This window comes from Heteronotia binoei, chromosome 2 (genome assembly GCF_032191835.1).
Source record: "Heteronotia binoei isolate CCM8104 ecotype False Entrance Well chromosome 2, APGP_CSIRO_Hbin_v1, whole genome shotgun sequence".
NCBI lineage: Eukaryota > Metazoa > Chordata > Lepidosauria > Squamata > Gekkonidae > Heteronotia > Heteronotia binoei.
Window position 1 is genome coordinate 187,060,703 of NC_083224.1, and position 17,826 is coordinate 187,078,528.

Sequence of the window (17,826 nt, forward strand, 5' to 3'; positions counted from 1 at the left end):
CAGAGCCAGGGCCTTCTCTGTGGTGGCCCCATGCTGGTGGAATGAGTTGCCGGAAGAAGTTAGGGCCCTGCGTAGGGTTGCCAAGTCCAATTTAAGAAATATCTGGGAACTTTGGGGGTGGAGCCAGGAGACATTGGAGGTGGAGCCAAGATCAAGGCTGTGACAAGCATAATTGAACTCCAAAGGGAGTTCTGGCCATCACATTGAAAGGGACCGCACACCTTCCTTCCATAGGAAATAATGAAGGATAGGGGCACCTTCTTTTGGGGCTCATAGAATTAGACCCCCTGGTTTGGTCTCCATCTGTGGCACCATGGATGCAATCCCCATCTGCATTAATCCAGGTAGTCAGCATGGATTCTTTTCCTATCTCTCATGATCTATCCTATCTAGAATGGAGTTCACTAAATAAAGAACACAAATGGCTCTATGTAACTCTGTAACTTTGCTAGCAGAGAACGAAGAAGCTCTGCTGTGTGTAGGCAATCTGTGTGCTCTGATAAATCAATACAGGTTCCATATCACTTATGAGAGATATAGATAGACAGGGCTTGTTTTGTAGAAAAAGCCCAGGAGTAACTCATTGGCATGTTAGACCACACCCCCTGACATCATCGTTCCACGCAGGGCTTTTTTGTGCAGGAACTCATTTGCATATTAAGCCACACCTCCTGATGCCAAAACAGCTGGAACTGTGTTCCTGTACATTCCTGCTAAAAAAAAAAAAAGCTCTGTAGATAGGCTTTTTCAAGAACACGATGCGACACATTTCCCTCCCAAGTTCTACATGGTAGATTTTCTCGCCTGCCTCTGCTAACAGTGCTGTTGTCCTTGAACATATGAAGCTGCCTTATACTGAATCAGACCCTCGGTCCATCAAAATCAGTATTGTCTTCTCAGACTGGCAGCGGCTCTCCAGGGTCTCAAGCTGAGGTTTTTCACACCTATTTGCCTGGACCCTTTTTTGGAGATGCCAGGGATTGAACCTGGGACCTTCTGCTTCCCAAGAAGATGCTCTACCACTGAGCCATCGTCCTTGTTTGAGTAATGTGCTTGAGTCTTTTACACATAGACTCTTACACTGTGAATATTATCAAGAAGAGAGATTCCAAATACTTACCCCACTACAGATTTAAGCTGTTACAATATTATATTGGCTTAGACTCTGAATTTCTTCAGATACACCTTTTAGAAGATAGTCAGAAATTTGAATCTTATGCAGTAGCAAACTTTTATTCATTAGCACTCAGAAAGTGAAACTGCCTAAATAAGAAAATGTCAAGTGCTGTAAAATGAATCAGTTTTCTTTTCTTTTTCTTTTTTTTTAAAAAATCTTTTTTATATGATAGATCCAAGTAATCAGCCGTGTTGGTCTGAAGTACTAGAACAAAATAGGAGTCAAGTGGCACCTTTAAGACCAGCTTAGTTTTATTCAGAACGTAAGCTTTTGTGTGCTCTCTAAGCACACAGTTTGCATTCTGAGCTACTGACTTATCAGCCGGATTCCTCATCTGATGAAGTGTGCTTAGAGAGCACACGAAAGCTTACGTTCTGAATAAAACTAAGTTGGTCTTAAAGGTGCAACTTGACTCCTGTTTTGTTCTTTTTTATATGATATTCTACTTTCTATGTATCAATTCAATCAAGGCTCTGGCCCCTGCCTGGTGGAATCAGCTCCCTGTGGAGATCCGGGCCCTACTCTAACTACTGCCATTCCGTAGGGCCTGTAAGACGGAGCTGTTCCGCCGGGCTTTTGGTTGAGGCAGCGGGTGTCCTATTCCGCCAACTATTCCATCAATCGACCTCCCTTGTTGTGACATCAGGCTTTATAGCCTGCTGAGATGCTGAATCTGATTATTAACACCATCACTTCTTCTTGGGCAAAAAACCTTGTACTTTGTGAAATGTGCCCTTTCTGCCAGTGATGCGTTTTATTCTGTTTTATTGTTCTACAGTTTGGGTTTTATTGAATTGTTTTAAATTTGAATTGTAGGTTTTTATTGTCCAATATATGTTGTGATCCGCCCTGAGCCCGTTATGGGAAAGGGTGGAATAAAAGCCTACTATATAAATAAATAAAATTTAAATCTTAAATTTAAAAAAACTGTTGATCTGTTTTTAACCTTGCTGGTTTCTGTAGTTCTTGCTGGTCATCAGCCTATATGCTGCTGTGTGGTTTTGCTGCCGCGTCTGAGATATTGTATTGCCTTCAATTTTATATTATTATCTATATTATGATGTAAATTTTAATTTGTAATATGTATTGAAATTGTTGCCAGGGGTTGTTTTGTAGAAAAATAGGTGGCGGAGCTCATTAGCATAACTCATTAGTATAACTCATGCCACCCTCACTACCACCAAATCTGATTGCTGCTGAGAGCAATATGTATTGAATGTAATATGTATTGAAACTGATGCTGTGATAGAAATCCCAAAAATTAAATTAAATTGACCGTAATAAACTTCATTGATAGATAGATACAGGTTCCCGGATTACTATACCAGTGAGTCTAACACAACAGTTGGCCCCATCATGAATCTTGGGTCCTAGAAGATGCCCTGCCTTGGGGTATGCTGACACCAGCCCTGATCCAGCTGTTGAAGATTTGGTAGAAGTGTTCACACCTAAGCTTTTGGGGGTGAGACAGTCCCTCACTCACATGGCTTCTTCCTTATGAAAGGCAGACATACAGAGACTTCAGAGGAGACAGCAAAGAGGGTTGGTCATGTTTATTCAGAGAGCTTCGTAGCCGAGAAAGATGATATTAACAGTTTTCTGTTTCCAACCCAGCCCAGACTGGACTCCAAGTTGATATCCTGGTTTGGACTCCACCAGTCAACAATCGGCTTACATAAATTTACACATGTGAGCTTGCAGGGAATGTGCAATTTATTCTGAGAACTTCATTAGGGTTTGTAGAATCTTTCGGGCTCAAGTGCCGTGTACTACTGGAGAAAGTTTTTCTTCCAGATGTTTTGTTCTCGGCTGCGGAGAACATCCGCTCACTCAATGCACAGCAGCCAAGAAGGTCAGAGCGCCTGCTCCGGCTGCAACTTCACTGAGGATGTTCTCTGCAGCCGAGAACGAAACGTCTGGAAGAAAAACTTTTTCCAGTAGTGCACGGCATTTGAGCCCGAAAGATTCTACAAACCCTAATGATATTCTGAGATCAATCGTCAGCAAACACTGGTGACTGGTGAGCAATGTTCCCTCTAAGCTGTGGTGTCTTGTGAGCAAAAATTCTACTTTGTGAGCTGCTGGCATTAAAGTTGTGAGCTACTGCATAAATTAGTTTACTCTGGGGCTGTTTTTCCTGAGCTAAGACAAAAATGTGTGAGCCAGAAGCTAAAAAAACTGAGCCACCTCACATTAACTCAGCTTAGAAGGAACACTGCTGGTGAGGATGCTTTGGGACCACAGCCATTTGGCCAGGAGCAAAGCAGTACAGAGACGTGGTGTGACGTTAAAGGTTTCAGGACACGGAAGGTGGAAGATCAGATGTCATGACGCCGACTCCTTGGCTGGTTACACAATTGGGAAGCTTGCTGCTGATGCAACGCCGCAGATGTTGTTGGTTCCTTTTGCGATTAGGATGTAGCCGTTGTCTCCCCATTCTGTGCCCCAGCTGTCAGAAAATTTACATGAGATTCCATGAACACATGAAATATGAACGCAGGAAGCTGCGTTATTCTGAATCAGACCCTTGATCCATCAAGGTCAATCTTATCTACTCAGAATGGCCGTGGCATCCCACGGTCTCAGGCAGAGGTCTTGCCCATCTCCTCGGACCAGGGATGGCCAAACTTGCTTTAACGTAACAGCCACATAGAATAAACGTCAGGTCTTTGAAAGCCGCAAGACTTGAACGTCAGATGTTAGGAAGGAAGGAAGGAAGGAAGGAAGGAAGGAAGGAAGGAAGGAAGGAAGGAAGGAAGGAAGGAAGGAAGGAAGGAAGGAAGGAAGGAAGGAAGGAAGGAAGGAAATAGATGAGGATGGAGGGAGAGGTGGAAAGAAAGCAACTCTAACTTTAATTTTTTTATTAAATTCATTATTAAATTATTATAAAATTCATAATCATCATTATTAATGAGAACAGGGTTCTCTGGAACAACCCCAAAACCAACCTAGTTCTTCTATCAGCTGCGATTCTTGCAGCTAGGCAGATCTCTATCAGAACGTTTTCACCCCCGCCCAAGCTAATCACCTGGTGTTGTCTCTGGGGAGTCGTTTTACATTGTGTGAAGCCATGCCAGTTCATCCAGGTCTTCTGCTGATATTTTAGGCAGTCTACCCCACCCTCTTAGATTAATTTTTATCGACTCTGTTGCTAGTCTATCTAGGCCGATTGTCTCGTGCTGCCACGCCATTTCATTTGTTAGCAGGCTTGGCTATACAGTGCACGAGCTTTTCGACGAATCTCAATTTTGCACAAGGTGTTCAACATAAAGTACAAAGAGAGCCAACCCCCCTCCCCATCTAAAGTAACAAAATCAACAGCAGTCCCAAGTGATTAAAACTAATTCGAATGAGTTAGAAGCAGACTATCAAAGAACATCAGATTAAATTCCAGGGTGGCGATCAACCTATATTTAAATAAGTATTGCAGAGTCTCAGAGCTGCAGATATATACTATTTGGCAACATGTGTTGTATTGCACGATCATTCCAGAAGGGTAGTTGTGTTAGCCTATTACTGTGAAATAGAACAGCAGTCTAGTGGCATTTATTCCAGCGTGAGTTCCATCTCAAAAAAAAAAAATCATGCTGGAATAATTGGAGGAGCAGAGGCACTGCTGTTTTATTGGGGGGACACTTAACCCCCCCCCCACCTCTGTGGGGGTTTTTTGTGATTTCGAATTTTTCTGCAAACGGGGGGGGGGTCCCCCAACTTTGCAGGAAAATCTATTTAGCACAGCCCCAATCTGTGGATTTAGATGTCTGCAGATGGGGACCACACATCACTATTGGATATACTTGATATTCAATACTTGAATATTGATATTCAATACTTCACATTCAAGACATCTTGCTGTGGTTTCCTTATGGCTGTTGTTAGATGCCTTGCTGATGAACAGGATGCAAATCTTTCAAACTAATTAACTACCTTCCTTAATAGTTTTCAGCCTGCCTACAGTTTTATATAAATATGGAGAGAGGTCACTCATGGACTGAGAAAACATATACAACCACACGGTTATAGTGATAAAACCGTGTGGTTGTATATATTTTCTCTGCCTACAGTTTTAGCCTTGCCTCCGGGCCTCGGCAGAGTGCAAATTAATATATTTTTTTTTCATCCAAGCTATCCATTTTACCTTGGTTACCTATGGAAGGAAGACTTATTTCATCACAAAAGAAATAAAGTAGGGATACAAAATTTCTGTATTGCTCCCTTTCATTTGAGGATGGATGCTTTCTCCCCTTCCTCTTTCTCACCTGTTCTTCACGATCCAATAATTTTGCCTGTCCCAGCCGTACTGAGATACGCCGTAGCCAACCACCAGCACACCATGGTTCAGTGTCTCACCGCAACTTGGAAGGGAAAAGATTCCTGGATTGGAAAATTCAGAGGTGGAGGTCAAAGAGCAAGCATCAGCCACTTTCTCTGCACAGCTCCCCTCCAGAAAGAAATCCAGAATTTATCAGCAGGAAATGTGGGTTTGGAGGCCCAAAGTAAACATCCTGGCATAGCACATTTAAGACAAGCCTGCAGCATGCATTCATCACTTGAGGGCCAAAGTGTCCAGGGATAACTTTGATTCGTCCAGTTAACCTTCTCAAAATTTCTAAGGTCTGCCATTTTCTACTCCCTTTCAGTTTATAGCAGCAAAACATTAAGCCGCCCTCTTCTCTTGTATTGGCTACTGCAGTGCCTTGTTGATGGGGCTTCCTTCTGCCTAGCTTTGTTACCACCAGGCCTCATTTTGGGCAGGAGTTCACAGGAGCGGAGCTTCAGAACCTCTAAATTTCTTTCTTACCTCCCCCCCCCCAAAAAAACTTGCTTCTGAGCTCCATTGTTCAACCCCCCCTGTGAGAATTTTGCTGAAGATTTGACAAACTTTCTAATATTTTTTTTCAAAAAAAAATGGGGAAAGAACCCAAACGTATAAAGCAGATGGAAATCTTCATCATGCCATTGTGGCCACATAGGAGAAAGTCTAAAAAGTATGATGGGAGTAAGGTTTTACGATGACAATTATAATTGAAGAAACATTTTAAGTTAAAAGTTGAGCTGGTATCATTTAGTACACCTTTCCGGTGATATCAGGGGTGTATGGCATATGCAAATGAGTTGTGCTAATGAGCTCTAGCACCTCTTTTCCTATGAAATGACGCCTGGTCACCACCCTTCTTCTTCCTTCTGGGTGGGTAATGCTGCTTACTATGGAAAGGAGAAGGAATGGGTGAAGGAACCATGGAAGAATGGAAGAGACAACTCCTCTTCTTACAAATTTTTTGAGGGAAAGATCTTTCCACAGTACAGCATCATCTATGGCTTTCAGGCTAATTTTCCTTTAACCCAAGGTACAGCTGAAAATTTCTTTCAATGCCATGGGAAGTGGAGTACAGATGTTACAGAACGGTTTGTGCTACAAGTCTCGGTCAGTAAGTTGCATTCCAAATCTCTAGATAGAAACACGGGAAGCTTCTGGAGAGACAGCTGTCAATTATGGCCAGAGCCAGTGATGATTTTTTTGCTGCCGAGTGATGGTAAAGTAATATGATTTCTTGAACTGCTTTTAACTGCTGACTAATGCTTATTGTCTTTGTGGGTGAACTAAGTGATTTTACTAGGGTTGCCAGGTCCATTTCAAGAAATATCTGGGGACTTTGGGAGTGAAGCCAGGAGAAAGGTTGTAACAAGCATGAGTGAACTCCGAAAGGAGTTCTGGCTAACACTTTGAAAGGGACCGCACACCTTCCCTCCATTGGAAATAATGAAGGATAGGGGCACCTTCTTTTAGGGCTCATAGAATTGAACCCCTTGGTCCAATCTTTTTGAAACTTGGAGGGTGTTTTGAGGAGAGGCGCTGGATGCTATGTTGCAAATTTGGTGCTTCTACCTCAATAACAACACTCCCTTCCAAGCCCCAGATACCCACAGATCAATTCTCCATTATATGAGAATCGGTCTCCATAGGAAATAATGGAGTGCCCAGCAGACATACCCCCCCCTTCCCTGCTTTCTGATGACCCTGAAGTAAGGGGAGGTCCTCCAATCTGGGGCACCCCCTGCCTCCAACTGGGGATTGGCAACCCTAGATTTCACAAAAGTTTGTAACTGCTGCCATTTATGATGCTTTTGCAGCTGCTATGGGTTTTTCTGGCTCTTTTGTTGATTTGGCCATTGCTTTTACTAGTTTTTAGTAATGAGAATGTTCCTTATTTCAAGATCTTTGTTGATAAGTGAGGTAGTACATAAATGAATCTGACAGATCAGCTCATCAGTTATTTGCTCAGACTTCAATGACCCAGGGTTTTTGGACAATAGCAAGGATTCTGTTGAACTGTATTTTTAGCAAGTTCACTGTGTCCATCAGGGTGGAATTCTAGCAGGAGCTCCTTTGCCTATTGGGCCACACCTCCTGATGTAGTCAATCCTCCAAGAGCTTACAAAAAAGAGCCTTGTAAGCACTTGGAGGATTGGCTGCATCAGGGGTGTGGCCTAATAAGCAAAAGAGCTCCTGCTAGAATTCCACCCCTGGTGTCCATTCTTAATTAATGGGTACCAGTTCTGTCAGGAGGTACCACAAGCCCCCAGATGAAGAGACCTTCCAGGCCTGCCCCTGATGCCATGATCCAAACCCTTCATATGAAACCAAATCACATGACCTTCAATTCTGTGGTGACAAACAGGATTCCCAACATGGCCAGGTCATATAGTGGGAAGTATGCAGTATCACTTTCAGGTGACACTCTAGGTATGCCCACAATCTCTATGGTAAAGACCATGGAGACTAGGGGGAATTCCTAGAGTTTCACCGTGGAGGCCATTTTTTCTCTCAGCTCTCCAGTTCTTGAGGGCAAGAGATTGGAGTGAGGGGGCGGGAATTCCCCACCAGGCCTGGGCAAATGGGAAGCCTTATGAAAACAGCCCCTAGAATTTTGTCCCCACAGTCCTTCCTAAGGTTGCCAAGTACAATTTAAGAAATATCTGGGGACTTTGGGGGTGGAGCCAGGAGACTTCGGGGGTGGAGCCAGGAGACATTGGGGGTGGAGCCAAGAGCAAGGGTGGAACAAGCATAATTGAACTTCAAGGGAGTTCTGGCCATCACATTTAAAGGGACTGCACAATTTTTTAAATGCATTCCTTCCATAGGAAATATTGAAGGATGGGGCACCTTTTTGGGGGGCTCATAGAATTGGACCCCCTGGTCCAATCTTTTTGAAACTTGGTAGGAATTTTTGGGAGAGGCACTAGATGCTATACTGAAAATTTGGTGCCTCTATCTCAAAAAACAGCCCCCCCAGAGCCCCCGATACCCGCGGTTCAATTCCCCATCATTCCCTATGGGAATCGTTCATGGAGGTGCATGATGGCTCTGGGGGCGGGTCTTCTCCCACCAGCCAGCTGGCTGGGGGAGGGGGGAAGCCTGTAAAACCGGGGGATCCCCCTCTGGGACCTGGGGATTGGAAAGCCTAGTCCTTCCCCTGACTCTTGGAAGACTTATGTGGCATATACCTACAACCGCCTCCCCTTGCAGTGATAACTGCCCTCTCTTTTGAGTGTCATCCAGTGATCATGAAGGAGAACAGAGGCTCAGAAGCCTCTACCCTCTTTAAAGAGCCCCATACCTGATGAATAGAACTGGAAATGAATACTGGCAGCATCCACAGCAACCGAAACCGGGCCATAGATGGCTATAGCTTCTTCCAGGGCTTCCTCATCCCCGCTTTGGATCGTCACAAGGGAATTGCAGGTGGCTGCTCGATTCCAGCTGCTGTACCGGCAAGGGAGTCCACTCTGTTGAGAAACAGCAAAAGCTAGACTGGTTCTTGGGCTGGCTCTTCCAGCCAGCCAGCTGCATGGGGAAAGCACAGCAAGGTGGGCACCAACCCTCTGTGGGGGTTAAGCTTTTTCTGGTCATTGGGGGACTCACAGGAGGCTTCCGGAGCTTGTGCTGTTTGAGGTAAGCTGATCTGACCAGTGTCAACACAAGAAGAGACAATGGATGTAATTTTCTTGGGCAGACAAAAAAACCTTCAATAGGGGCCCAATTCGTTCTCTCTAAATAGAAGTGTTTATTTTCAAGTGGGCCACTCTGCTGAAAGGTTATTCTTCAGTGACTTTGGGGTACAGTCAGGCCTTTTTTTGTAGCAGGAACTCCTTTGCATATTAGGCCATACCCCTCTTATGTAGCCAAGACCTTACAGAGCTCTTCTTACAGGGCCTACTGTAAGCTCTTGGAGGATTGGCTACATCAGGGGTGTGTGGCCTAATATGCAAAGGAGTTCCTGCTACTAAAACAGCCCTGGGTACAATACTGTTAGCCCAAGACACTATGGCAGTTGTTGGCAACAGGCAGCCCCTGGCTAAATCTGGCCCCTGTTCACCATTAAACCTTGTTTTCGATCCTTCCTGTCATCTAAAAGTATTCTCCCTGTTACGGGCAAGAGCAGGAGTCCCCAACCTGTGGGCACCTCTGGAATTCTTATACAACATCATGGGCGCAGCCACAAAATGGCTGCTACAGGAGACAGAGCCAGCCATAAAATGGCTGCCACAGCTTACCTTCATTTGCACAGCGCAGGCCCTTGTACTGTGGTGACAGCTGCTTGCCAAAACAATGTTTTGAAAGATCTGCATAGCCAATCAGAGGCCTTGCTCATCAAAAGCCCCACCTGGCCCTACCCACTTTCTGAAAACACTTGGCATGCTCCAAGAAAGGTATTGGCAGGTTCCTTTGCATATTAAGCCACACACCCCTGATGTAGCCAATCCTCCAAGAGCTTATAGGGCTTTTAGCACAAGGGCTACTGTAAGCTCCAGGAGGACTGGCTACATCAGAAGCGTGTGGCAAAGGAGTTCCTGCTACAAAAAAAGCCCTGTGGCTCGGTAAAGGCAATCTAGTTTACAGTAAATCCTGGCTAGCTGGGGCTCAGAGAAAGAAAGATCTTTCTCAGCAGCTGTGATCCTTGCAGCCGAAGATGCCCGGGACTGAAGCTGCAGCTGTCTGCATTCAAAGCGGCTGCTCAGCCAATGACTCGCGGTCTCTTCCCAGACTTCGGGGCATGTCTGGATTCACTCATCGCACCTTACCTGTGCCTGGTAGGGGTAACTTTGCTCTGAGTCAATGCCGTTGTTCTGTGCCACGTATTCAAAGGCCAGCGGCATCCACCCCCCACCACACCCGTCGGTACCGAGGTACGTGGAGCAGTCCATAATGTTCTGTTCGCTGAGGGAGACCAGGTTTCCTGTCCTCCTGGCATGCAGGCCTTCCAGGGCTCCGGTGGCGCTAAAGGCCCAACATGACCCACACGAACCCTGCAGACAGAGAAGATTTGTGTGATCCTGTGAATTGGGTTAGATGTGGGACTTAAGGTTGCCGTTCCGCAGCTGACGGGTGAGGGATTGCCCAGTTTTTCAGGCTCCTGTCCTCCACCAGCCAAATGGCCAGCGGGAGGAAATTCCCTCCCCACAAAACCAGCAACCTTGCTGGAAATAAACATGATGTGCCTATATCACCCAGAAGTGATGTCAGCACGTCGGTGATGTCAGGGGTGATGCTGTGGTTCTGGGGCAAAACTCTATGGTTTGAGGCTGATTTTACCACAGTGTTTTGCCCAAAGACCAGAGCATCATCCCCAATGTCATCAACGTGCCTATGTCACTTTTGTGTGATGTCACTCCTGGCTCCCGGAATGCCCGCCCCCCCATTTCCCCACCAGCATTTCAGATGGACACTCAATGAAATTAATGAGCAGTAGGACTAAAACAGATAAAAGGAAGTGCTTCTTCACCCAAAGAGTAATTAATACATGGAATTCACTGCTGCAGGAAGTGGTGGTGGCTACAAGCAGAGCTTCAAGTGGGGACTGGATAACCATATGGAGCAGAGGTCCATCAGTGGCTATTAGCCATAAGGTATAGAGGGAACTCTCTGTCTGGGGCAGTGATGCTCTGTATTTTTGGTGCTTGGGGGGCAACAGTGGGAGTGCTTCTGGAGTTCTGACCCCATTGGTGGGCCTGCTGATGGCACCTAGGTTTTTTGGCCAGTGTGTGACCCAGAATGTTGGACTGTTCCAACAGGGCTTCTCTTACGTTCTCTTAGGATAAAATGGAGGAGAGAGAGAGGGAGAGTAATGTAAGGCTTTTCCCCTGGAGGGATATAACTTACATTAGACAGACAGACGATAGATGATAGATAGATAGATAGATAGATAGATAGATAGATAGATAGATAGATAGATAGATAGATAGATAGATAGATAGATAGATAGATAGATAGAGTTATGCTTGGAATGGAGAAATTGGGAAAAGATAACTTTGTATCCCTCTTCTATCATTCTAGAACTCAGGACAGAGTATACAATAGAACTCAGGGCTTTTTTTGTACAAAAAGCCTAGCAGGAACTCATTTGCATATTAGGCCACTCACCCTGACACCAAGCATGCCGGAACTGTGTTCCTGCTAAAAAAATGCCCTGATGGAACTGATTTGTAGAAGACCGAGGACAGGCAAAATAAGTCCTTCATACAATTCATAATTAACTTCTGGGACTCAGGGTCCCAGGATGTAGTGATACCCACTGGATGGCCTTAAAGGGGAGTAAGCAAGTCCATGGAGAACAAGAGGTCTATTGATCACTGTTAAATACAGCTTCTGTGTTCAGAGGCAGTGTAGCTGTGAACACCAGCCACTGGGGGCAAAACACAGGGCATACATTTTGATTTCTGTGCTGATGCTTCTGGACCTTGCAGGACATCTGGTCACTAAAAGAATGAGGATGGGCCTTTGGAGGAGAGTTGGACCCATGGTGTTATCCACCAGAGCTCTTCTTTACATTCTTAAAAGTGGCAAGGGTATCTATGTCTGCTGGAGATATAACAGCCCGGATTGGCCAGCAAGCTCCTTGGTCATTCCCAGGGGTCGAATTCTAGCAGGAGTTCCTTTGCATATTATGCCATACCCTCTGATATAGCCAATCCTCCAAGAGCTCTTTTTTGCAAACTCTTGGAGGATTGGCTACATCAGGGGTGTGTAGGCTTCCCAAATCCCCCGCCTAGCCGGGGGACCCCCGATTTGGAGCCTTCTTCTCCCACTTGCCAAAAATCTGGAAAGCGGGGGGAAATGGCGGCCCTTCCCACCCAGCCCCGATCCCAGCAGCTTCTCCTTGCCCTGCCCTTCCCACCCAGCCCCGATCGCAGCAGCCTTTCTTCAGTTTTCCCAGGCTGCTTCCCGGCCCCAATCAGCTGGCTGGCGGGGGGAGGGAGCCCCGCTCGCAAAGGACCATGTGCCTTTGCACCTCCGGAGGCTTGACTTGAAAGGCTTCAATTTAGGATGGTGTGTCTGTGTTTCTGTGAAGAAGCTGGCAGCAAATGGTGAGTAGAGAGGCTGATCCGCTGCTTCAGACTCTCCAGAAAGGGTGGGGGGGAGAGAGGGAAACATCTTCATTATTCCCTATGTGATCGATTCTCATAGGGTATAATGGGGAATTGTTCTGGAGGTTTTGGGGCCTCTGGGGGAGCTGTTTTTTGAGGTAGAGGCACCAAATTTTCAATATAGTATCTAGTGCCTCTCCCCAAAGTACCCCCCAAGTTTCAAAACTATTGGACCAGGGGGTCCAATTCTATGAGCCCCAAAAGAAGGTGCCCCTATCCTTCATTATTTCCTATGGAAGGAAGACATTTAAAAAGGTGTGCTGTCCCTTTAAATGTGATGGCCAGAACTCTCTTGGAGTTCAATTATGCTTGTCACACCCTTGTTCCTGGATCCGCCCCCAGTGTCTCCTGGCTCCACCCCCAAAGTCCCCAGATATTTCTTGAATTGGACTTGGCAACCCTAGGGGTGTGTGGCCTAATATGCAAAGGAGCTCCTGCTAGAATTCCACCCCTGGTCATTCCAATTGGTCTGATTCTGCTTTGTAATGAATGCAGGCAATTAAATTGTGTTGATGGCCTGAGTGAAGATTTAAGAAGGACTTGCTTGAGATTTCGAGATTGTTGCCAAGTTCTTACTAGACAGACAGCAGGTTCATTTACTTCCACATTACCACTTTCACTTGACGGAGTCTGCTCCATTTCATTCCAAACTCCAGAGGAATTTCATGCACAGAGCTTGCTGGATGGCCAGTGGGTATTAAGGTGATTCCAGGCACAAACAGCTTGTCGCAGAAGCTACCTTAACATTTGTCCTATTCAAGAAAGCTCAATTTTCCAAAAAGACCAACAACCCATGCATCCTTGCCTTGATCCACAACCATTCCTGACTCACCTGGTTCTTCACCGGGGTGACACAACCTTTGGTGCGCCAGTCGACGTAGAGGGGAGGCCTGAAAGTGGCTGATCTTCGGAACGCATTCTTGTAGCGACGGTTTGCACCCATTTCAGGACGTGCGCCGTTTACCTTCTGGTTGTACTCGTCGTTCGTCTGGAGGGTAGGGAAAAGATCAAGATTTCCGTTGCGTATGTGATCTAAGTGTGTATATTAAAAGGTGTTCCTTCCTGGCTCATTGGAGCCTGCAGGACTGAGCTTGGGGACTCGGGAACAAGGGGCAGTAGGGTCCAAATCCCTGCTGCCCTGCTCCAATCACAAGTCCCCTGCTGGTTGGAATGGTCCAATAAGATGCTTGCATGGGAACTCTGAGGTGTGTATAGTGGGCACCGTTGGCCCAGTTCTCCAGTCTTTGAGTTCAGCCTTGCTGTACTTAAGAAAAGAGCTTTGCTTGAATCACTGTTAGCTCACCTCCTCCATGCTTGAACCCGCTATATTATAATTCCCCTCTGTTCCATTAGCAAAGCTTTGAAAAGATGTGCACAAGAAGAGAATGAAAACAGTAGTGGGAGCTCGATTACAGAATGACTGAGAGCCAAACCACCCACTAGGGCTGACATGGTTTCACGCCTTGACCTGGATAGCCCCGGCTAGCCTGATCCCGTCAGATCTCAGAGGCTAAGCAGGGTTGGCTTTGGCTAGTGTTTGGTTGGGTGACCTCCAAGGAATACCAGGAGTGTGATGCAGAGGCAGGCAATGGCAAAACACCTCTGCAGCATCACTTGCCTTAAGAACAAGTCTAGCTCGCCACCTAGTGGTGCATAATGCTAAAAGAGCTAGACCTTCCGGCTGCCAGGCTGTTTTAGGAGCTCCTGGCTAATCTACATACAACGCCATACGATAATTAATTAACCCCAGGGCCTGACAGCCATACTGCACCTGCAAGACCCCAGTGGCAGCTCTGTGCGAACATCTGAGTCTTACAGGCCTTGTGGAAATAATAATAATAATAATAATAATAATAATAATAATAATAATAATAATAATAATAATAATAATAATAATAATAATACTTTTTATTTATATCCTGCCCTCCCCGCCGGAGCAGGCTCGGGGCGGCTCACAACACGTAAATACAATGTACAATAAAACCATATACGATAGTTACAATTACAATTATAAAATCATCCTTAAATCGTTAAATCGGAAATGAGTCAAGTTCCGCAGGCTCCAGATCTCACTAAGAAGAGAGTTCCACAAGGCTGGGGACAGGTCTGAAAAGTACAGCTGGACCATTTTGGGACCAGGGACTACCAACAAGTTGGTACTGGTTGATTGTAAAGCTCTCTGAAAGATATATAGGAAGAGGCAGTCCTGCCTTTCATCCCACAGTCATGGAAAATCAGAGACCAAGACAGCAGGGCTGTGGACAGGATGGGTGGAGAGCAGGGCTTTTTTTGTAGCAGGAACTCCTTTGCCTATTAGGCCACACACACCCTGATGTAGCCAATCCTCCAAGAGCTTCCAGGGCTCTTCTTCCAGGGCTTACTGTAAACTCCAGAAGGATTGGCTACATTGGGGTGTGTGGCCTAATATGCAAAGGAGTTCCCGCTACAAAAAAAACCCCTGGTTGAGAGGATGTCCTGCTTCACCAGTTTGGTGTAGTGGTTGCCAGTTTGGTGTAGTGGTTAAGTATGCGGACTCTTATCTGGGAGAACCGGGTTTGATTCCCCACTCTTCCACTTGCACCTGCTGGAATGGCCTTGGGTCAGTCATAGCTCTGGCAGAGGTTGTCCTTGAAAGGGCAGCTGCTGTGAGAGCCCTCTCCAGCCCCACCCACCTCACAGGGTGTCTGTTGTGGGGGAGGAAGGTAAAGGAGATTGTGAGCCGCTCTGAGACTTCGGAGTGAAGGGCGGGATATAAATCCAATATCTTCATCTTCTTCGTCTTCTTCACTTGCAACACTGATTGCCCCCAACAAAGGGCTTCTCGAAACCCCAGGCGTGTTTTGGGAATACAAACATTTTTGAGTTTTTAAAAAACTTGGTGATGGCTGGTGCCTCCTTCAAGTGCTCATGTTCCAAAAACTAACCATCCAGCCTGACCCAACTGTGCTCCTCCAAAATCCCCCTTGACTTAGGGAAGAATTTGAGGGATCATGCTTAAATGATCCTAAAGACTGCCCCTTCACTACTGTGATTATGAGATGCCACTTAAAAGGGCACCATTATAAAGAAGCCTCTGAGATCATAAATAGCATTTGCAATCAGTGCTCCCTCTAAGCTGTGAAGTCTTGTGAGTGAAAATTCTACTTCGTGACCTATTGGCATTGAAGTTGAGAGTGGGGCTTTTTTTTTGTAGCAGGAACTCATTTATTAGGCCACACACACCCTGATGTAGGCAATCCTCCAAGAGCTTAGAGGACACTTCTTACAGGGCCTACTGTCAGCTCCAGGAGGATTGGCTACATCAGAGGAGTGTGGCCTAATATGCAAAGGATTTCCTGCTATAAAAAAAGCCCTGGTTGTGAGCGAGCAATTTGGCATAAATCAGTTTGCTCTGAGGCCATCCTTCCTGACTTAAGACAAAAATATGTGAGCCAGAGGCTAAAATACAGTGAACTAACTCACACTAACTCAGCTTAGAAGGAACACTGCTTGCGATATCACAAAAATCCACTTACCATGTCACCAAACTGGTTCATCGCCATCCGGAAGGTGTGTTTCCCCTCGGAAGCCTCTTGATTGTGACGTCTGATAGTGTGTACATTTTTCTCCCAGATGTTTCTTCGGTACTCCTCTTCCCCCTTCTAGAAAGGAAGGGTGCAGGTTACCGGGCTCAATGTCCAATCACCCCCTTCCCCAAAAAAGTGACATGAAGGGGACTTCCAAGCCAACCCCCCAAAAAAACCCTGGAGCGCATTTCCAAGACCAGGATTCCCCTTCAATGGCCCTTGTTATTTGCTGCTGTGGGATAGCTACAGAAGATCAGAGCATGAGCAGAGTGTCGCCTCTAGCCAGATCCATCCAGGGTTAGAGGGCAGTGATTTATATGGTACCTGTCTTTTTCCTTCTCCCACTGGTGGTGCCAAAAAGATTTCATAACCTTTCCCTATGTTGGTCTTATGGGGACTGTTATGCTCAGCTTTTGTTTTTTAAAGTCTCCTTCTAGCATGTGCATACATATGTATTTTATCTTTCTGTGCAAATAAAGTATTAAGAGTTTTAATAAGGACTTGTGTGAAATATTTGTTCATGTCTTGCAGCTCTCAAACACTTAAGAACATAAGAACATAAGAGAAGCCATGCTGGATCAGGCCAACGGCCCATCAAGTCCAACACTCTGTGTCACACAGTGGCAAAAAATGTTATATACACACATACACTGTGGCTAATAGCCACTGATGGACCTCTGCTCCATATTTTTATCTAAACCCCTCTTGAAGGTGGCTATACTTGTGGCCGCCACCACCTCCTGTGGCAGTGAATTCCACATGTTAATCACCCTTTGGGTGAAGAAGTACTTCCTTTTATCCGTTTTAACCTGTCTGCTCAGCAATTTCATCGAATGCCCACTTGACATTTATTCTATGTGGCTCTTACATTAAGCAAGTTTATCTACCCCTGAGCTATGCCACAGCAGAGCCTAGAGGAACCTGGAATATTAGCAACCGAGCTGGAACAGGTCAATTGTGGTGGTTAAATGAAACTGCCATGCTCAGGGGCAGTTAGGGTTGCCAAGTCCAATTTAAGAAATATCTGGGGACTTTGGGGGTGGAGCCAGGAGACTTTGGGGGTGGAGCCAGGAGACATTGGGGCGGAGCCAAGAGCAAGGGTGTGACAAGCATAATTGAACTTCAAGGGAGTTCTGGCCGTCACATTTAAAGGGACTGCACATCTTTTTAAATGCCTTCCTTCCATAGGAAATAATGAAGGATAGGGGCACCTTCTTTTGGGGCTCATAGAATTGGACCCCCTGGTCCAATCTTTTTGAAACCTGGGGGGTATTTTGGGGAGAGGCACTAGATGCTATACTGAAAATTTGGTGCCTCTAGCTAAAAAAACAGCCCCCCCAGAGCCCCCGATACTCGCTGCTCAATTCCCCATCATTCCCTAAGGGAATCGTTCATGGAGGTGCATGATGGCTGTGGGGGTGGGGCTTCTCCCGCCAGCCAGCTGGCTGGGGGAGGGGGAAAGCCTGTAAAACCGGGGGATCCCCCTCTGGGACCTGGGGATTGGGAAGCCTAGGGGCAGTAGACCTCTTAAACCCAGCTGTTGGATACATAGCAGGAGCGAACTGTTACCATCATGCCTTGCTTGGGGGCTGCCTGGAAGAATCTGGATGGATGGCTATTGGAAACAGGGCTCTGCATAAGACCTGATGTGGTGTA

General features: G+C 46.0%; 1 protein-coding gene across 1 annotated transcript; it reads right to left on the reverse strand.

Annotated features, from left to right (window-relative positions):
* Positions 1-3,469: 3,469 nt before the first annotated feature.
* Positions 3,470-16,209, reverse strand: LOC132567716 (procathepsin L-like). The gene is made up of 6 exons (XM_060233402.1): positions 16,120-16,209; positions 13,437-13,592; positions 10,262-10,486; positions 8,797-8,965; positions 5,437-5,551; positions 3,470-3,626 (listed from the first exon to the last, which is right to left on the reverse strand). The coding sequence occupies exons 1-6, from the start codon at positions 16,144-16,146 to the stop codon at positions 3,527-3,529; spliced, it is 792 nt and encodes a 263-aa protein (XP_060089385.1). The 5' UTR covers positions 16,147-16,209; the 3' UTR covers positions 3,470-3,526.
* Positions 16,210-17,826: the final 1,617 nt, after the last annotated feature.